Source organism: Pithys albifrons, chromosome 13 (assembly GCF_047495875.1).
Source record: "Pithys albifrons albifrons isolate INPA30051 chromosome 13, PitAlb_v1, whole genome shotgun sequence".
NCBI lineage: Eukaryota > Metazoa > Chordata > Aves > Passeriformes > Thamnophilidae > Pithys > Pithys albifrons.
In genome coordinates, this window is record NC_092470.1 from 11,592,629 (window position 1) to 11,614,221 (window position 21,593).

At 40.4% G+C, this 21,593-nt stretch overlaps 1 protein-coding gene across 5 annotated transcripts; it reads left to right on the plus strand.

The window, feature by feature from the left end:
- The first annotated feature begins 545 nt into the window (after window positions 1-545).
- On the plus strand, window positions 546-21,331 carry GABPB1 (GA binding protein transcription factor subunit beta 1). Of its 5 annotated transcripts, none has more exons than XM_071568307.1 (9): window positions 546-616; window positions 8,057-8,164; window positions 8,996-9,163; window positions 9,621-9,815; window positions 10,894-11,041; window positions 11,359-11,472; window positions 13,145-13,330; window positions 14,646-14,761; window positions 19,553-21,331. In XM_071568307.1, the coding sequence occupies exons 2-9, from the start codon at window positions 8,057-8,059 to the stop codon at window positions 19,703-19,705; spliced, it is 1,188 nt and encodes a 395-aa protein (XP_071424408.1). In that variant the 5' UTR covers window positions 546-616; the 3' UTR covers window positions 19,706-21,331. The 5 variants fall into 5 exon arrangements, with proteins under 5 accessions (XP_071424408.1, XP_071424409.1, XP_071424406.1 ...); XM_071568308.1 differs by lacking the exon at window positions 546-616 and adding an exon at window positions 687-848; XM_071568305.1 differs by lacking the exon at window positions 546-616 and adding an exon at window positions 1,475-5,897.
- The last annotated feature ends 262 nt before the right edge of the window (window positions 21,332-21,593 follow it).

Below are 21,593 nucleotides of genomic sequence, written 5' to 3' on the forward strand. Positions count from 1 at the left end.
AGAGGCTGTAGCCAGGTGGGGGTCGGGCTCTTCTATCAGGCAGCGACAGGAAAAGAGGACAAGCTGCACCAGGGAAGGTTTAGGTTGGATATTATGTAGTATTTCTTCACAGAAAGGGTGACTGATTACACATTAGAATGGGCTGCCCAGAGAGGGGTCACCGTCCCTCGAGGTGTTTAAGACTGGACGTGACAGTGCCATGGTCTAGCCGACTATGTTTGGTCATAGGTTGGACTTAACGATCTCAGAATTCTTTTCCAACCGAACTGATTCTGTGATTCCATGTAAAGCCGTGCCCAGGACAGGCAAGGCAGCGAACCTGGTGCTCAAACACCCTCGCCTGTGAGGCAGGAAGCAAAAACCCCACCGCCTGGTGGCCTGGGATGGCGACCGCCGTTCTCATTCCTCGGGCCGCCTCCCGGGCGGCCGCCTCCGGGCCGTCGACAGCGCGGGGCCGGCCCTGCCCCCGCCGGGCGGGCAGCGGAACGGAACATGGCGGGGCCCCTCCAGCCCGCGCTTCCCCGCCTTTCCCCGCGGCGGCGCGCATGCGCGCTGCGCGGCGCCGAGGCCGTATCCCTCCGCGCGCCCCTCGCGCCTCGATGTCTGTGTTAATAAGGTAATTCCCGCGCCCAGGGTAAGTGCCGGGCGCCCCTCGGGGCCGGCCCGGGGCGCCCCGCGCCGCCTCGTGCCCGCCCGCGCGCCCGCGGAGCCGCCGCGCCGCGCGGGGCCGCGCCACTGCCCTCCGCCCGCCGTGTCCCTCCGCCGGGCGCGGCGCGGACTCTCGTGTGGGGCTCTCGGCCTGCGGAGCCCCGGGTCGGTGCGGCGGCGGCGGCCGGGCCGGCAGCACGGTAAGGGCTCGTCCCCGCGCCCCGTCTCTCCCTCACCCCCCCCGGGCCGGCCAAGCTTTTCCAGGTCAGTCTGCGCCTTTGTATAGGGCCCTGTTACCGGATGTGGAAGTTGATCTCTTCGCTGGTAAAAAATAATTCCACTTCCCCCGGAACCCGGCGCCGCGGCTCCCTCCGCAGCGCCCAGCCCAGCCAGGATTTCCTGTCGGGGAGAGCGGGCGGCCGGCCGGCCTTCCGGGGACCCCGCCGCGCGGGGGGCGCGGGGGGCGGGCAGGGCCGTGGCGGCGGCCTGGGCGGCCCGCGGGGCCCGGGCGAGGGCGGTGCGCACGGCGAGGGGCCCGGGGGCTGCGGGGCAGAGCGGGGCCCGGCCCGGCCCGCGGCTTTGCCCGCCGGACAGCGCCGTGTGCGCCGCGTGGGGACGGCCCCGGGCCCCGCGTGGGGCGCGGTGGTCGGTCCGTTGCGCGGCCCTGCCCGCCGCGGTCGCGCAGCTGCGAGCCCGAGCTTGGCGCCAAAGGGGCCCCGAGGAGACGCGGCTCGGGCGGGACGGGAGCGCTTCCACCTCCGCTGTGCCCCTCACCCGGCGTCTGTAACTCGTGCTTTGGGCTCTTAATAAAGCGAATGATGGGGGCATAAACGTGGGATGAGATGTTTTAGTGCGGACTCTTTTTTCTGTTCTCCCTTGGTAGTCAAAGTAGTTTCCGTTGGTGGGACACTGGTGAAGTCCCGTGGAGGAAGTCGTCTGTGCTTACAGTTCTTAAAGGCATTTGTGTGTTTTCCTTTAACCTGCTTACTAAGGTAGCTTTTGTTTAGTGATCACTGCTGCACAGTAGAGTTAAGTTGTGAATTCACACGCTGTAGTTCTCTAGCCTATTTGTTTTTAAATTACTCATTACTTCTGCAGTATTAGTGAGACTCAGCAGTTCGGTTGCGGTGTGTGTGCACACAGAAATACTTGTAAGGGAACCTCAGTGTGCTGTGTGAGTGAAGTTAAGAGTGTACGTGGCAGATCAGCACACACTAGATAGAGACTTGTTCATGACCCACTTTCTTTGCTGAAATCACTTTGTTTTTTCTGGTTGGGTTTTTTTTTAGCCCTGTGTGCTAGACAGAAACTGTCGAGGAAGATTCCTCATGATAAAATGGATGCTGTAGTTAGGAGGCAGATGATTTTTATTAAGCGGTATTTCAAGTTTCTATTAATCTGAGACATCCTCCTAAGGCTGTAGTACAGTTCAAAGGCTACATCACAAGCACTTAGATTCTTCCTGTCAATCGTAGCTGCTGTAAAGTAACCTTTTTGGTATCTAGTGCCAAACTTATTTGTGAAAGCTTTGTAGCTTGTTGGCAGTGCCAACTCAAATCTTAGTGCCAATGGTTCACCCTTGTTGCATAATAGCACACTTTAGATGTTGCAGATAATGACCAAATCTGTTCTCTCCTTTGTAAAGACAAGACATTTCGACCATCTGTATTATTTAATGGAGTTGCACTGTTGATTGGTGCATATTTAAATTAATGCATGAACCTAACTGGAGGACAGACCTGCATTAGTACAGGCTTGACTGTCTTTGCCACTACGCTATTGAACAATGTTTGCTTTTCTCAGGTCAGGTATTTTTCCTCTGATGAATGTCTGGCATGAAGGTCATGTTCCTGTTGAAACAAACTAGAGAGAATTTAATTAAAAAAACAGTCATAGGGGAGAGCTGAAACACTGGAATTAAAGCTGACTGCAATTAACATATTCGTGGAATTTTCACTATCATGATAGAAATGTGGATGGTCCAAGCCTATGATATTTATATTAAGATTTGAAATATCACATGGGAAACCATTGTCAAAATACATTTGATTCCCTTAGGAAACAGTACAGGAACTTTTTGAGTTCATCCCGTATGAGTTGCTACAACTGCTGCTAATCGATATGTAGAGTAAAATTATGCCAAAATGTTGAAATGATGCTAACTAACATAGGCTGTACTTCAAAATACTGCTGACCTTGGTATAGAAAGGCACCTCAAATTAGCCTGAAACGGCTCTTCTGAGTTTCTAGTGATACTGTGCAATGTTGAAATTGGGTAGGATGATGGCATTTCTCAAGGTAAGGTGTGGGGAAGCAGGTTTTTTTTTAATGGCAGAAAGAAAAAGACATTCTGAAGGGGCATTGTTTTTCCAGGTGTAATGGATGTGAGGGATGATGAGTCTCTAGCTGTCCAAGTAAAATTCTGCCACGTGTCACTTCAGCAGGGAAACCTGTTTAATTAGCTGTTAATAGAACTTTGTGCAGGAGTTTTTAAGAATGATTGCAAATGCTGATTATAGATGGGGTGAGCTGCAGAGCTGCAGTCCATGCCCTAGCGGAAGGATGTTTCTTCAGGAGTGTACCTTGGCACCAACACTGGCAGCTGCAAGATCACCACCTTGGCAGATGTTCTGCAACAGCTGTTTTGTGCCTGTTGATTTTGACCAGCTGATGCTCAGCACTCAGTGGTAGGAGAGGAACAAGGCTGCATCCAGGATCCTTGGGGCAGGATGCCAGTCTGAAAGATGCAACAGCTCTGCTGTCTTTGGGCTGTGGTGTGGTAGCCCAGGCATCCCAAGCTGCATGTTTTTCAGTTCCACTTGCTCCCCATGGAGCCCATTTCAGACACAGTTTAACCTGAACTCCTGTTGAGGGCTGTTATATACCCCTCTTGTAACAGTGTGAGCTTCAGAGTTTTACAGAATGCAGGAAAACTTAAATGGATGGATGCAAAAAAGTAGTATGATTTTCTATTGTACAGAAATAAAATAGCAATAATACTTTGATACAAGTTTTAATTACCAGTTAACTGTGGCATCTCTCTAGTGATACTGTGCAGAATGCATTGCAGTAATGACATGGTGGAAGTTCAGGAGGTAGTTAAGCCAAAGACATTCAAACCCACTGGAAGCTCTTCCCTATTTACTCAATTGTATAGAAACCCCTCTGTTCGCACAATTGTGTGGAAGCTGTTAGAAGTCTGAAAACATAATCAGATTGCCATAAGAATAACTATAACAGTCTCTAGACTATTTCAGAGCCAGTGATGTTTTTATTCTCTGAAAGAGTCCTCATGTAAAGTGTTACACAGCTGTCATGCTGGCCCAGCTTGATGGAAATGACACAGTTAGTGAAGAGACCTCTCTAACACAGTTCAGTAGAGTTACTTGTAACATTCTGTGGAGTAGCAGCAGAGTCCTGCTTTGAAATGGTTATCTCGTTTCAATTTAAAATATTTTATTACATATGTAAAACTTTGCTCGTGATGGTATCACTGTGCTATTGCAGTGTTACTAAATGAGCAGCTGAAAAATCTTTTTGGAAAGGGAAATTCTGACACTGCAGACCCCTCTGGGTGTGTTCCAGCCGTAGCAGCAGTGGAGCACAGGGGGCAAATGGAGCGTGTTACTGAGGGGTTTCTTGACCTTACAGTGCTGGTCTTGGAATGGTCTGCCAAATAGAAGTCAGCTTTGGATTGACTACTCTTGAGAAATGTTGTGAATGCATTGGTTAAAAGTGACTAAATGTACATGAGGTTTGTTGGAAAGACCTCTTCATTTGTTGTTAGTACATTGGTGACATATAATGGGACTTTTATTATTTTAGTTGAACAGTGTAGTTTTGCTGGTGTTTTATCTTTCTTCCACTAGGTGGCCCAAGCATGCTTCCAAGTACCCCATGAGAACTGAAACTTAATTCATTTTTAAAATAAGTTCATGTCATTTAACTGGAGTTAAAATTCTGCGTCATGAAGCACATACAAACGTCCATGATGCTTTGTGCTTGTTTAAAATACAAGCACTGTATATCAACCAAGAGAGTGCTGGTTAATGTAAGTAATATGTGGTAATGAAGGTTTATCTTTTTCCTTGATTAGAACATTTCTTATCCAGTGTAGTACAAAGCTGTTTAGTTTTGCATTGAGATGAGAACTGGTTTACTGTCACTGACAGTGTGTTCAACAGTAATAGTTCAGAGAGGCTCTGAAAAGGTGTTGATACCAGGCTGAAGCTTGTCCCTAACATCTTCTGGGAGTGATACTTGTGTTTTGCTCCAGAATTGATTTTTTGTTTTTGATGTCTTGTTTTTTGCTCCATAGGGTTTTCATAACAACTTTGCAGGTTGTTTCACTAGTGTACAGGTGGGCCAGTGGGTTCTGAATAGGTGTGTTGTTAAATGTATTTAATTCACCTATTTTTGTTGTCTAATAGACATCAAATATAAGCTTGTTATCATGACTGTCTTTTTGGTTAGTGGAGAAAGACAGGTACACACTGAAGGCAGCTTTTGATGTGAGTGTGGTTGGACACTGGAATGAGGTTGAAGAAGTGGTGTGATGTTCTTCCGTAGAGAGACATTCAGAACTCAACGGGAGACAGCACTGACTGGGATGTTGAACCAGGTGACCCTGAGAGGTCTCCTCCAGCCTCAATTACTCTGCAATTCGAAAGGGAGATTTTATTAGTTCCTTTGCTCTACTGCTGTTTAAAACAGAAACAAATAGAAGGAAAATAATTAATTGTCTTTCTGAACTAGTTTGTAACTTAAGCATTTGGCATTCAGTTCAAGCTTTCCTTTTCCTTCTGAGGACCTTGACATGGTGGCATTAGAAAAATTGGCACCAGAAAAACTGTGTGTGTCTGCATGTCCTAGTTCAGCAGGTGGGACCAGTTATCACTGTGTGGGAGTGATCAAAGCTGTATATTGTACCCCCTCTACTTGTTTCCCAAGGACAATGGACCATTAGCAGCAGCTGCCCAGGGAGTCATTGGCACCTTCACACCCAGCCTGAGGGGGCGTGGCTGCTAATGGTCCATCAGCAGTTCAGGGATACCCCATGACTCACAGCGTTAATCACCCATTGTGTGAGTCCCCGCCCTGGGAGAGGGACTGGGTGCTCCCTGAGGGTACATAAGTGGTGGGTAAGAAGCCCTCGGGAACCCCCTTGTTGGATCCAGAGGAGCAGGATGACCTCAACAGGAGGAGACCACCACTCTCGACCAGACCACAGCCATCACCTGCACCAACAGGTTTCTCACTTCCTTTTGCTTTGGACTTGGGGGGAACCACGCGGGTCTCAGCACCAGGGCTAACAAACCCCTTTGGCTTTGTGTCCCAGGACACTGGGTTATATTGCTGAGTTTTGCGAGTTGAAAGCAATTTCTCTTTGTGTCAGTGTATTTACTGTAATATTATCATTAAATTGTAGCTCTGATTTACAATCTCTCTTGTGGTGCGTCCATTTTACCTGCTGGTTTATCTTTAGACCAGCACACTGCACAGGCTTTTTTCCTTCTTAAATTGCAATCCCCAGTAAGGGGAAAAAAGGAAAAAAGATGCTGTATAAAGGAAGTGCCGTATTCCTTTATTTCACTGCTGCACTTGCCAAATGCCATCTCTGTTCTGTTGTTGTATATTGCTAGTCCCAGTGTCTCTTTGTAACAGGGATGATAGATTTTCTCTTACTACTTTCCTCAGGATATTTCCTAGATTTTCTCTTCTGCTCTTTCTCTTTATGGAAGAGAGACAGCAATTGTCCCCTCTTCTGCATCTGACTGTGCTCCTTTTTTTCCACATTCCTTTTCTCATTGTCAGTATTTGTCCTGGCCTGCCACCTTCTCTTCCCTTTTCTGGCTGAAGACAAATCAACATGTCCACGTGTACTAGAAGGATGGGCATAAATGGGCTGTTTTGGTGAAAGGTCTATTGCTGAGGGCATTCAGCTCTGTAGACAAGGGTGTAACCTACTCTAGTTCATGGCCCTTCTGGTACATGTTGGAGTTCTCCATTTGCAGTATTTTAGTCTTCCATTCTAATTTCTTCCAGAGTCCGTAGCTTTCAATTAATTGAGCAATGTACCACACAGAGTTTGCCAGTTCAGCCAGGGACAGAGAAATTTTTACGTACTTTGTTTTTGTGATAGATGTGTATGTTTAAGGGGATTGCTTTCCAGAACTGGTATACTCTGTGTGGGAAATTGTCTGCATGGCCTTGCAACTGCTGTTATTAGTAATGTATCCTTAACTTTGCATGTGACTGGAAACTAAACTGATGAAAGCAATTCCATCCTTAGCAATCTGGTAGTGGAAAACAGCTGTAGGACTAAAATGTTAGATGTATTTTGCTTAGTAGCATCTTTTATGGTTTAGTTCAAATTTTTTTTACTGAACAAAATTAATAGCAAGTATGAAAGAGTGTGTTTAAAAAGATGTGTTTCTAGGAAATCTTTGGTAAAACAGAAAGAGATCGGTGTCATTTGACCCTGAGATTAGCTCAGTTGATTAAAACTTGGTTGTAATAATGCCAAGGTCATGGGTTCAATCCTCTATGTGGGCCATTGACTTAAGAGTTGGACTCGATGATCCTTGTGGGTCCCTTCCAACTCAGAATAGTCTGTGATTCTGTGATTTGTCCACATACATTTTTGTATGCTCTGTTATTAATATGGAGCTTTGCTGTAAAAGGGACAGTATGTAATCATCATGTGAAGGTTTTTCAGCTGGTATCTCAGTTATGTCTGAAAACTTTGCTTAGTAACTGTAGACAGCTGAAGCAGGTAGTAATATTTGTTTTCAGGCAAACACTTCATATATCTGATGTATGTAGTACAATAATATGCTTATGGTGTCATTTGGCAGATGGGATACAGAAATTGTATTTTAGGGTGAACAAAAATAGTGATGACAAGATGTCAGGCAGGTGTTGTGTCATATCTGTGTCAATGTGTTTACACAGTGGTACCTCTTGCCTACATGTGGGTGTTTAGGTAGGTGGATGTAGTGCCTTTGGGGGTATGACTTGGCAGCTACGATGTAGTACCATTTGAAAGCTGGACAAAGCTGCAGAATGTTGCAGAATCAGGTGAGAGCTCCTCAACCACCTTCTGCTTCAAGAAATGTGCATCCAGTTCAGTTGAAGCATTGTTTAACTTTACAACTGCTGTGGTTACAGCATTGTGGTACAGGAATACACCCCAATATCAGTTCTGTGTGGCTGGCAAAAGTAATTCTACAATCAAGCTGCTTATTGTGATGAATAAAGCTTGTGCTCTTGGCTAAAATGTCAACTCCAATTTTTGAAGTTTTCAGAGTAGTTCAGAAATAATTAAAAAAAAGACAAAACCATGTATGTACTTAAAAAAATGTAATGTTTTTGTTTTGCCTTTATATCCCTTTATGTCCTTCACTAGATGTCACTAGTAGATTTGGGAAAGAAACTTTTAGAAGCTGCACGAGCAGGTCAAGATGATGAAGTTCGCATTTTGATGGCAAATGGAGCACCTTTTACCACAGACTGGGTAATGAAAACTTTTGCAATGTTTGGTAAATCACCTTACTTTTCTCACCAGAAGAAGAAAATTGTATTGTTACAATTAAGCATTTATATTGCAATTCTTCTTGGAATTCTGCAGTCACATTATCTAATGTCTAATTCAGAATTAAAATTTTCTTTTTCCTCATATACCTCCTACTGATGATTTTAGTAACAGACTGTGAATGAGCTCGTTCTGGTGGCTTTTAAGATGAACTTTGGAGCTGTTAATAGGTGAAAGCCGTAATCATGCTAGTTATTGTGTTTATGCTTTCAATATAGTAAGAGGTCTGAATTATGAAAGCAGTCCCAACTGCCAGATATGTGCACATCTGAGAGTTCCCTGATGCAGTGGCTCTGAGTTGTCTTTTGGAGGTGCATACTTTTGAGTAGGTTGTATAGGGAGGTCAGGTACCTAAAACTCCCAGGGTATTTATAAGCTCTTAAGAGCCTTAATCTGCTTAGTGACCTAACTTTCAAATTAAGTCATGTTTTGAGCGGGAGACTGGACTTAGGTGACTTCCAAAGGTCCTTTCCAATGTTGGTATGGTGTTGACCAACACTAAAAATGGGATTAGGCCTCTTGAAATGTTACACTTTAAAATGGCGGAAGAAATACAGAAAAAAGACAACAACAACAAACTTTCTCCCCTCCTCTTCATATTCTATAAGAGCCCCAACAGCCTCTTTCTTTGAACCTGCAAGGGAGAATGATTTTGAAGTGGTGGCTTGGCACCTGGGTTTGATAGCTCCAGAACAGGAAGAAATGCTTCATATTGTCATCTGTTCAAACCCCTCATTTTCTGTTACGTTCCAGCTGGGAACATCTCCACTCCATCTCGCAGCACAGTATGGGCACTACTCAACCACAGAAGTGTTGCTGCGAGCAGGTGTAAGTCGGGATGCCAGAACCAAAGTGGACAGAACTCCATTACATATGGCAGCATCAGAAGGCCATGCCAGCATAGTAGAAGTCTTACTTAAGGTAAGAACTGCTGAAACAAGTCTGACATGGGGATATTGCAGTGGTTTAAAATCAGGTATTTACAATTTTGTTTTAGTCATGAAACCAACATTGAAATTACATCTGCATTGAGTATTTTGTTTCCTACTAAGCTGTAATTTATTTTAGCATTAAAATCATCCTGATTTCAGGTGAATTATTTACTGCTGTTTCAAAATAAAACTGCTGACTACTCCCTAATTTGGCATTGTGTTTAGTAAGATATTTTAGAACTGAGATATGCTTTAGGGAATCTTTAATCCTTTGAGTTAAATAATTTATTTGGTAATTAGATTGGTGTACTTTTAATAAATTTGTTACTGTAAGATATCAAGGCATTTCTGATGGAGAAAGACAATTTTGGACTTCATTCTGTGACCAGCCTCTTTTAATTAAGATACTTCTAATGACATAGTTTATGCAATGGTCTTGTTTGTAGCATGGTGCTGATGTCAATGCCAAGGACATGCTCAAAATGACTGCACTTCACTGGGCTGCTGAACATCACCACCAAGAAGTTGTAGAACTCTTGATAAAGTACGGAGCAGATGTTCATGCTCAGAGTAAATTTTGTAAAACGGCATTAGATATTGCAGTAGACAATGGGAATGAAGACATTGCAGAAATACTACAGGTAAATTTTGATTCCTGTACTTGATTACATATGTCATAAACCAAGCTTTTAATATAGCAATTGTGACATCCTTTATTGACTGATAATGCCAAACTCCAGTCTGTTTCATTCCATGGAGATGAGATTAATGTTAGTAAACATTAGTTGGCTGAAGAACATTTTCACCACCTACAAAATCAAGGAAAAGTATGCTTTATTTTCTTAATTTTCAGTGTTGTAATACACAGACCTAGGTGGATTCTTCACAACCGAGGTGTAAAAAAATTAACTCCCTACTCTGACAGCATGTTTTGACTATACCCTGGTGTTCAGTTAGCTTCATATATGGACATTAATTTCCTAACAATTGGAGACAAAGGCTGGAGAGAAGAGATGACAGCTTTTCCAGAAGCAGGAAAGCTGGAATTGAATTGTCAGAGAAGTGATTGTGATCAGGATTATAATAGATATTTCCATGGAAATGGGTACTCACTGTCCAGTACTCTTGTTAAAGAGCAAATTAAGGGACAAGTGTTACTGAGAGAAGACTAGAAAGCAAATGAAAAATACCACTATGCCGTTGTGTAAATCTATTGCTTCCCTACGTCTTTAACTGAACTTCTAGTCTGTTCCTTTACCTTCCTCTTCATTGCAGAAAGGGCACAGCAAATAGAAGTTAATAATTCAAAGAAAAACAAAAAGAAGACCTCCATATACATTTCATGGCAATTGCTAAGCTGTTGGAGCAGATTTTCATGTCCTGTGTCTGCCTCACTAGTCTTGGTTCTTCAGGTTTCTGTTTTAGATACGTGAGCTTGCATATCTGCAAGAGGGCTTTGTCTTTATATGGTCCTCTTTGTTTACAACAAATGGTAGAGAGAAGTAGTGGTGGTCTGTTCTTACACTTTTTGTCTTTAGATTTCAACCAACAAGTTTCTTATGTACTCGGAGATGTGACGCAGTGTGTGTGTATTGCATGAGTATAATGAGTGAGATCCTCCCTGTTTGTGTGGAATGTGCAATAATTCTAGCTCTTACACAAGGTAAATAACTTTATTATACCTACAATTGGAATGATGTTACTGCCTTTGTCTCCCAGATTGCAATGCAGAACCAAATCAATACGAATCCAGAGAGTCCAGACACTGTGACGATACACGCGGCAACCCCGCAGTTCATCATTGGACCTGGAGGGGTGGTGAACCTAACAGGTCTGATATCTTCTGCAAATACATCCAATGGAACAGGTATTCAGATGCCTATAGGGATAGCTACTGGGATTTTATACTTTGATTTTCGCCATTTAGTGAAAAACTTTGAGGAAAAACAATGGTGAGAATGGTTACCATGTTCCTCTTTTATGTGTTATAAATACGTATGTACCTAAAAGGGCAGTCTTCATGGAGCTAAATTTTCTGAAGTTGTGTTTGCTTATTCAGAATAGCACTTTGGTTCAGCAGGATGCTCCTGAAATGGAGTGTTTGTTAGAAGCTTCAGTGCAATAACATAAAAAAGGACTTCACTGGATTTATATTTATCAGCTAACTTTTTTTCATCCTACCAGATGAAACAGGAGTGTCTGCTGTACAGTTTGGAAATTCATCAACATCAGTATTAGCTACGTTGGCAGCTTTAGCAGAAGCATCAGCTCCCCTGTCTAATTCTTCGGAAACACCAGGTTAGAAAGCTAAGTCATTTAACCTAATTTAATAAATTGAGAGCACATAAACTTCAGCTTTCCTGCAGCACACAAAGTAGTGTGATAAATAGTGATCATAGGGATATAGGTATAAAAGGAGAGCAAGGAAGAATAATGACCTTATTTATGGAGCTGCTTTTCTTTTATATAGAGTAGTTTTCTTTAAACAAAATCTCCACTCTTCTTTAAAGGTTTGAAGAAGTCCTTGGAATATTTCCTTCCAGAACTAAAAGCCCAGCATTGAATTTGAAAGATCAGAGCTGTTTGCCACAGCACCTTGTATTGGCACTTGCAGCTTGGACGTTTTTGGTCTTTCTTACTGCTGAGCCTGTACTTGGGAGCCAAATCAAGTTCAATACAACATCACTTACTCATGTGGGACTTGCTGTTTTGGTTTACTGAATAAACACTATGAATATTTAAGCAGTGCTATAGAACAGTAATCTCTGAACATAAAGATTTTCAGTAGACAATGACTGCAGTCATTATTTAAACTACAGAGTGATTTTTCTGTGTATGCTATATAGTAATTAACTTAAAAGATGAAAGCTTCGGGGTTTTATTTACCTTCTCTCATCTTGAACATCACAACACAGTCTATAGGGTTTTAATTTCATCTCTGTAGATAGAAGGCACACTAATGTCTATTATTTTAATCAAAGGCTTTGCTTTTACCCTGACAAATTGAAAATAAAATACAGAGAGTTAGTGTGCTTGAATTTCTTTGATTGTGCTACCAGTGATTTCACTCTTTGTCTCAGTATCTTGTTTTAAAAAATAAGAGTGGTAGCACAAGACCCGAGTTGCAGCATACGGGTTAAGCTGTGGTTTGTGTTGTACTTCTGAATGCAGCCCTTCATTTATAGAAGTAATATAGAACTGTGAGAGTTCACTGCTCTGCACTTGTTATCAAATCATGAATTTGAAATAGATAGTCGAGCTGGAAGTTTTTACCTATAAAATTATATACATACATTTGTTTCACTTCTTAAGCTTTATCTTTCTTCTTCGAAGATGTAAAAATGTCAATTCCGCAGAACTTTTCCTTTAGTTTTGTTTCCTACTTTGTATAATAAATAAAGTCGTGGTGGTCCTTGAAGTACCCATGTAATACAGACAAAACTTTGAGATTCTGTAGAGGTCCTTCAGTTTTTTACCATCTTGATGACTATTATGTTAAGCAGAGAAATCAGGTTGGGTTCAGAGGTACAGCTGGCAAGGCATTGGTTGAAAAGTAGTTTCAAGGTAGTATTTCAAGCTACTAGCATAACTTAGCCAACGTGTGTATGATACAAAAGTTACTTGTGTTCTTAAAAGCAGCTGGTTTTTTTACTGCCATGTTAACACTGAACCCAAAGCGTCAGTTTTGAGTGGGGTATATCTGTTAGCAAAATGCTAAAAAACTCAAACATTATTACATTGAGCAAGGTAGACAAGGACAGTGTTGCATGTATTTTTCAAAATGTGAGTGCTTTACATTGGCCTGGTGAAGGATTTCTGTTAAAATATAATATGTGGTAATATATTAATTGGGAGGGTCAAATTTTTAAAGTTGTGGAAGAAATTTTTTCTCAGCTCTACCAAAATGCTTTTGAAATCATAAAATGTAATTTATAAATTGACTTGATTTTTTTCACTAATCTGTTCATAGTTGTGGCCACAGAAGAAGTTGTGACTGCAGAATCTGTGGATGGGGCCATTCAGCAAGTTGTCAGTTCTGGTGGTCAGCAGGTTATTACTATAGTTACAGATGGCATTCAGCTGGGTAACCTGCATTCCATTCCAACCAGTGGAATAGGGCAGCCCATCATTGTGACCATGCCAGATGGGCAGCAGGGTAAGTAAAGACTTGTATGATTCCAGCTTGAGGAACTGTTTTAGTTTCAGTAATAATAATAATAATAATGACTTGTTAAGAGCAAATAGCTTGGACAATTTGTGTACATCTATACTACAGAAGGCTCAAACACATGAGCTACTGTAATTCAGTAGGTTAACAATGGCAGCTGAGTCTCTGCTTCAGGAGAGAGAATGCAAAAATTACTAAAGTATATGGAGGAGAAATGGGACATTTAAGACAAAAGTGATAACTACTTGCTTTGCCTTCAAAAAGTTTGATTCTTGCAAACTTGTTATGAAAACTAGCAGATGGAATAAAACAAAAGCGGTCTGCCAGTACTTACTGTGTTGCCTTGCTGGAAACACTGTGGGGAGGTGAGGCTTGGATTTAGAAATCCGGTGCATGAAGCAAGCTGTGCAAGTCCCACAGAGCGTGTTTGTAACAGAACAAATGGCAAGTCTTACCTGCTTCAAGCTTTACAGTAGCAGTGACAGAACTAGTGAAGCCAGGGTGACATAACTGTTCCTGTTGAGCCATGTGTACTTTGTAGAAGCTCCTAGTGTGACAAGTGATATTTTGCGATGTGTATGTTTTAGGTGGTGTCTTCTAAAGATGCTCAGCCACCACTACTTGGATAAAAATGATTCCTTCCCTGGTTTCTTCATAAGGTCTCCCAGTGGGAATCTTGGAGATTTGTACACTGGAGCCATTATTTGGTTTCCAGTCTGTCTGAACTAAAACAGCTAGTTATCAGAAAGCATGAATGGGTGTAGGTAGTGACTGAAATGAGTGTCACATTTATCTGCCACAAGGTTGTGTGAGTAAGTTAGAATATGATTTATTTAGATGCCTGTCTTTTTTTCTTCAAAGCTAAAAACTACTGGATTTTTAGATTACCTAAGGTGTTCAAATTAATTAAAATCAAAAGCCAGATTTGTACTTAGTATTTGCTTAAGAAACATTATAAAGATGATCTGCTAGGTAGGTTAGAATTGACAGACTGATAACTCTGCTGACTGCCATGTCCGTCTGTTTACTCTCTGAGAAATGGCAGTGATACTCCAGAGTGACAGCAACTTAATGCACACATCAGTAACAAGGAATTCTAAAATTCTTTAGTACTATACAAGCAGCTAAAATTTTTAGTGAATTTTCACTGTGTAGACTTTATAATGCATTTTATTGTATAGTTGTGTTTTCAAACAGGAAAGTGTGCATTTTATTGTTAATATAATTACTTAAGTAATGAGTCTTATATAATGTTTAGTATTGTTTGAAGTAAATGTATTTACATGTACAAATATGTTTTCAGTATTAACAGTCCCAGCAACAGACATTGCTGAAGAAACTGTGATAAGTGAAGAACCACCGGTGAAGAGACAGTGCATTGAGATTGTTGAAAATCGTGTGGAGTCTGCAGAAATAGAAGTAAGGAGTATATTACATGATCTGTGTTAAACAGTGTTCAGTACTGAGTATCTGGGTGTGGGTTTTGTATTGTTCAGGTTAATTTCTCTGTTACCACAGAATGAAGTGTGTGGAACAATAACTTATTTGGTCTTTCCTGTTACTGAAATTCATTTTTTACAAAGTTGTAAAAAGAAAATAGGAGGGCTGTTTGCTTCATCCTGTGCTCATGCATGTAGAAGTGACACTTGTTTAAGTATATGATAACATGATTTTTTTTTTGGTTTTCCTCTGAGATCACCAGCTGATTTTTAAAACTGGGCACTGATACATTATCGAGTGCCTCGACTCTTTCCGCTAGGGGTGAGTGAGAGCACTGTACCCTCATCTTTCTGTTACAGCCACATGCTTGTCCTGATGGTGAAATCATATTTTTAGCAATGTTTCCTTTCCATTCATGATATCTCGATAACTGTTAATGAAAGTGTGAAACAGAAAGATTCTGTGTTCATCTGTTTTTATCTGTATATCATCCCCTGCCTTTTTTTTTTTATTCCAAAGCAGTTTACTATTACACAATTTTGCACTACCCAGGTTTTTGAAAACCACAGTGCAAAAGACCTAAAAAGGTTGAGAGTGCTTTTCTTTTTATATGGTAAATGACTGTAGCTGTTCAGTTTAAAAATGTAGCTTTTTTTACATTAGCCATGATAGGTCAATCATCTCATTCCTTCCTCTGTTACTTCTAACTGTGCTGACCAGTTTTGGTCAAAAGGTTATGAAAATTGCTGTCTGCTTTGACTGGACTGTAAGTTCTTGTTTTGTCGACTCCATGATATTTCATTTATCTAACATTGTAGTCTCCAAATTCTGTTCATATTATCAAATTGTGCCTAACTGAATACTTTTTGTTGTACAGTATGTACTATATGTTACCCATGTCTAATAACAGTAATTACCACCTCTCATCACTTGCTTTCCCTGTCCCTAAGTTGTCTCATCAAATATTTTTGACCCTTTCAGTTTTGTGGGCATTACAGATTATCCTGACAGTTGAAATTTTCTTGCTGCATTTTTAAAAATGTATGACTGTTACAATAAAAGCATTTCTTTTGTTCACACTTTTAAAAATCTGCCTGAATTATTCGTAAAGGAAATTGTTTCCTTAAGTATTTAAATAATTCTGTTAGGTGAATTTAAAAAAAAATCCAAATTGGTTAAGGAATAAATTGACCTGTTCCTAATTAGAGATAGTTGGTATAACAGTACCAGTAATTCTTTTAAGGGGATTACCAGTTCCAGTTTTATATGTTAAACACATTTGTCAAATATAGAAAGAAGTTGGTTTAAATGAGTTGTTTTGCCTGTTACTTTTAAGTGCAAGTTTGATGACTGACCTGTCCCTACCTGTACCACTGGAAATGCAGAGCTCTGCCTCTGTTTGGAGGCCAGTTGATTTCGGGCGCTAATTGTGGTTCAGAGGGGTTTGGTGCTACCTTAGCAGTGACATGAAAGAAATGCACATAAAGTAACTTCACTTCAAATTTCTTCATTGCAGACAGTGGTAGATACTTGAATTTGGAGAGAGTAGGACCCCTCTCCTCATTAAAATATTTAAAAAATATTTTAAAATATAGAAATAAAATCTTTATTGTTTGGTTTCTTTGCCTCACATTGATTCATTCCTTTATTTCATTATAAAGAGTTGATTCAAGGCTGAATCCTTTCTTCAGCTGTTTTAAATTCTTAGTGTGTGAACAGTTAACTGTAGTTTCAAAGTTTTTGTAAGTTGAAAATCCTCCCATTCATGTAAGGTAACAAACTGTCCTATGGAAGTGTTGTGAAATGACTAAAGCTGTAGTGGTGTTTTAAAATTCTGTCTTCTGGATCTGTTAAATTTAAACATTTCAACTAATTTTGAAGAGTGGTAGTTTTCCTAAGCAGTTGGATATTTTAAACATGGTATGGCAGCAGAAAACCCCTGTCACACAGATACTGTTTTTCATTTCATGCATAATTCATTAATGCTCAGTGATTTTTATTTTCATTCTTTAATTTGATTGTTTTTCCCATGCTGCATGTTTGAAAGGTGGCACACATGCATTAGAACCAGGACAATTTCAGTAGACTAAAAAAAAATTGTGATTGTAAACTAATTTTATTAGTGAATTCCCGTCCGTGGTTTTGTCTGTTATTTAAAAGAGTAGTTTGGTTATTTTAGTTATGGGCATTCCTATTGTCAATATATAGGCTGTTAAGAAAAATTACATGTAATGAAGAAAATTCCCAGATAAAATGGAAGAGAGCACCAGGGATCCTCTAATTTGATTTTTTTACCTGGGTGGGTGTTTTTATGACTCAAAAGGCCTTCAGATCTTTAGGACACTTTCAGTTGTGTTCTGAAGAATGTCCCAAGAACACTTTTGGGGTTTGATTAACTCATAGATCAGATACAGTTCTCCCTATTCTAGATGTCACAGTTAAGGAACCACTTTTCACTGCTGAGTGCACTGTAGATGTTTTCTCCATTGCTCCTCCAGAAGCATTGGGTTCTTTCCACTGCTGTCACAGTATGCTTGGCTGCAGTTCCTTGACTCATTCTGTTTGTATTGGGACTGTGACAGTCTAAAAGCTGTGCCTATCAGCTGCTGGACTAATCTACATGCTTTGAATTGCTAGTCAGTCTAGTAGGTACTACTTATGGGTACACACCTCTGGTTCTCTTTTCTGTGGGAAATACTCTGAAGATGTGATCTGAGAACCTCCCACCCCCAAATGTTTGCAGTGTGCACACAGTCCATAGCAGTGATGGCCCCTTGCTGTTTGTAGTGCACTGCAGAACCATCGGCCAGTGAACTATCAATGGTTCTTACTCTTCTGCAGCCCAGTGGACAGAGCAACTTTGCTTCTTGGCAGTATTGGATTTCTGATGGTTTTTAGGAGACAAAGTCATGGGGTAGGTAATGGCCAGCTCAGTATATCCCAGCCCTCAAAAGGGAAAGGCTGCTCTCCACATGTAGCAGGATCAGCTGTTTTTACTGCTTCCCTGGGAGAGGTCTTGTAGCTCTTTACACCAACACTGTTCTATGAGGCTGTTTTATGTAAGCTGTTGGCTCCCCTCATCACACAGAGAGAACCTGTGGAATAGCAGTATGCTTGGGTTGGACTGGTGCTAGAACATCATGGGTGTGTTTCAGATCCCCTGAGATGTAGGCTCTGCTGTTCATTTGGCATGTCAGTCTAGTTGCTGCATGGATTGACCATTCATAGAGTTGCTTAAAAAGCGGAATGCAAATTTTCAGAGGTGGAAGCTGAACTTTCTTTTCAAAAATGTAAGCAAGATCAGATGAGCTCTGATTTTATTAGCCTCTGCTCCAAATGAAGCAAACCCAAGCTTGCTGCCCTCAGCTCTTAAAGCCCTATGGAAAATTAAGTTGCTCTAACTGTTCTGTGTTCTATATAGTCTTTATAACCTGTTAATAACATCTCTCCTTCACCTGTTCTTTTTACTGTACAGGTGCTGCTGTTAGAAATGATCTGATCACCTGTGTCATTTTATTTCAGCACATTCAGCACAGCATGTGACTGCTAAATGTGACTGTCACAAGTACTGAAAGCAGTAGCGAGTATAAAGGAGGCAGAGTATTTTGTATTTTTCTGACCATAAAAATATGTGAGTGCATCGGAGTTGAAGAATAGGGATGCTGTTATGGGAGTGTGGGGGGGTGAAACTTCCAGCAACTGTTAAAGGTATTAATGGGAATGTGATCCTGAACTGCTGGGATGGAAATAGGAAAAGGCAACTTATTTTCCCTGGGCCTCAGTTTTTTGATAAATTTTGTTTTTCTGGAAGATGGCTTGCTTCTCTGACAACTTTCCTTCCTGTTTCCATTTAATAATTACAGTAGAAAGAATTACTTTACATCTAACACTACCTTACTCATAAAAGCATGATGCACTTTAATGAAATGGTATTTGGTTGAAGATCAAAACAAAGCTATTTCCCAAGCAAATTGCTTTTTCAATTGGGCTCAGTGCAGCATCAGACAAAATGACAGTACTACATCACTGTACTTGGAAATGCATTGTCCTTAGTTCCTAAGGCAGCTTCAGAGGAAGTGGCATTTCCCATATGATTTGGCTTGAAAACCATTTCATACCCATCCCCAGCAAACTTGTATACAGAACTTCTGCAGTTACTTCAGCAAGGATTTCTTCAGTTGCTGCTTTTGAATTGAAAAAGCTTATCTAACTAAATGCCTGTTAATTCATAAAGATGTGGTGTCCTTGGGGATGTAGTTACACCTCTGGATTGCATAGTATCGATCTCTGTTTAGAAAAGAGTTGGGTGTATATTTTGGTCAGTGGGCAGCTGACACTCTGTGGCACAAACAACTGTAAAGTAACAGCTTTTCATTACACTGTCTGCTTAGAAATAGAACAGCAAGGGACAATCCTGTTAGACTGCATTCTAGTTCTAAAACGTAAGAAAGGGAATTGAATCATGGGAGAAATGTTAGTATACTATGCTAGTATTCACCGTGCTTCCACTTCTTTTATTTAGCTCTTTTTTGGTGAAGACTTGCTGGTACCTTTGCTGCTCAGTAGACTCAGGTTTACTGTGTCCACAGTTCAAGCGTTACTGTGGGGAGTTGTCTGGTTTGCACAGCAGCACTTGTACAGGTCTGCCTGAGTGAGAGGTTTCTACATGATACTCTAACACTTGAGCTGCACGTAAAGGAAAAGTATTTACCTTTTCACCTTGTATGTGATACTTATTTGACAAAACATTGCTGGTTCTGTTTCTAATAGGAAAGAGAAACTCTTCAGAAACAGCTGGATGAAGCAAACAGAGAAGCACAAAAATACCGTCAGCAGCTTCTAAAGAAGGAACAAGAAGCAGAGGCCTATCGGCAGAAGTTAGAGGCAATGAACCGCCTCCAGACTAATAAAGAAGCTGTTTAATAAAAAAAATGAACACACTGCAAAGCCTGTTACTTTCAAAACCCTGCAGTACAATCTTGAACTGTACACTCTATGGGTACAGACACGGGATTTCATGATAGAGAAGATGCTACAAGTTGATAACTGGACTTAAGCCGTGAGCTCTGATTAATTTCTTGTAACATAAAAACTCTGAATTTAGAAATTGTGAAAAGTATTTAAAATGAAATACTGTAAATAGTTGGTTTTTTTACAGTTTCAAAATGAGTTGATAAATCTTTTTGAAGGGATCCAGAAACATGAAAAGCCAATGTTTTTGTGAAATTTTTGATTTTGGTATGAATCTAACTTCTGAAAAACAGAACAGTTTTAAGGGTGATGTTGTTGATTTAAGCTGACAACTTGAAAACTGATTATGTGACAAAATTAATTAACAGTTATTTCTACATGATAACAACTCAACTTCTCTGAATAAGACATTTCCAGGTGGAAATCTTTGTACAGCTTTAAGTAGTTGTCTCAGATTCTCTGAAAACCATTTTGGTTTTTTTATTTTAGGTGGTGAAATTTTTATATTTAATTTCAGATATATCCAAGTAGATCTACATGTATATGAAGCTAATATTTTTTAAACTTTTCAGTTTGTACATATGCTGCATGTTTTTATAATTTCTACACATACATCTTGCATAGGTATTTTTCAGCAAAGATGAGAAAAATTATGAGAAAAATGTTTAGCCTATAGGTCATTTGAAGTAAGCTAGCAGCCAGTTTTATTGTGGATGGTATATTTCTTGGAAGAATGTAATTTGTAATTAAGAACAAGAAAGTATCTTAATTTACATATTAAGAGGCAAAATTTGGCAGTGGAGGCATTGAAACTTCACTTTGTGTGTCTTACAGTTTTCCTGTACGAACATTTTAAAGTTCAGTAATGAATAGAAAAGAATGTCTCCACTGGAACACAAATAGTTATTTTACAATATTCCTATTGATCTCTATTCCCCAATAGCATTGAAATTACTTCAGTGATACATTTTTTTCTAAATGGACTTTTGCATTTTAATTATGCAATTGGACAGGAAATTTTTTATGTTGCAGTGATGCTCTTCCTACCCAGCATCATTGGTCCTCACTGTGATACTGTGTTTGTGTGTGTCTGTGCAGTGATCTATTATGCTTAAAATTTATATGGCACGTTACATCTTCAGAGCATTGTAAAATCTTTTAAAAGAACCCTTACTGCACTGCCTGAGGCAGGTAAGTGTTATTGTCTCGATTTTATAACTGGTATAAATGCCACACAAGGGAGTGTTAAATGACTGGCTTAACACCATGTGAACCTGTGGTTACCTGGGAATGGATCTTAGGAGTTCTGGCTTCTAGTCCTGTGCTTAGACTGAGCTGCCTTAAGATTGTTCAGTGCTGTGTTACATTAAATTTTGAACTACTGTGCAGATTCGTTTTTTGTAAGATAAAACTCTTTGTGCTTTGCATTGTTGTTCCATGTTCACTGCTTTTATGGAATTGTTTATATAAACTTAAGCAGAAAGTCTGGTTTATCTATACTGTACATGGAAGAATTACCCTTAAAACTGTACTCTGGCCTACTTTTTCTATTTTACAATTAAATATCTTTTCCACATATATATAGTGTAGAATCAACTCCATTTCAGTTGTTTTGTGTGTGTATCAGAAGGTCAAAGCCTCTGTGTTGGGCATTTTGAAAAACATGAAAAAAAATGGTCTTAAATGGTGGGAGGAGGGAGCAGGGAGAGAATTGCATTGTATTGTACAAAACTTTGTCATACCGGTCAAAATTTGACTTGAATTTATAGAATTGGCAGTTAGGAAAGAACTCAAACTATCCTAGTACTGTTAAATAGTTGGTAAATTTGATCCTGTTTGG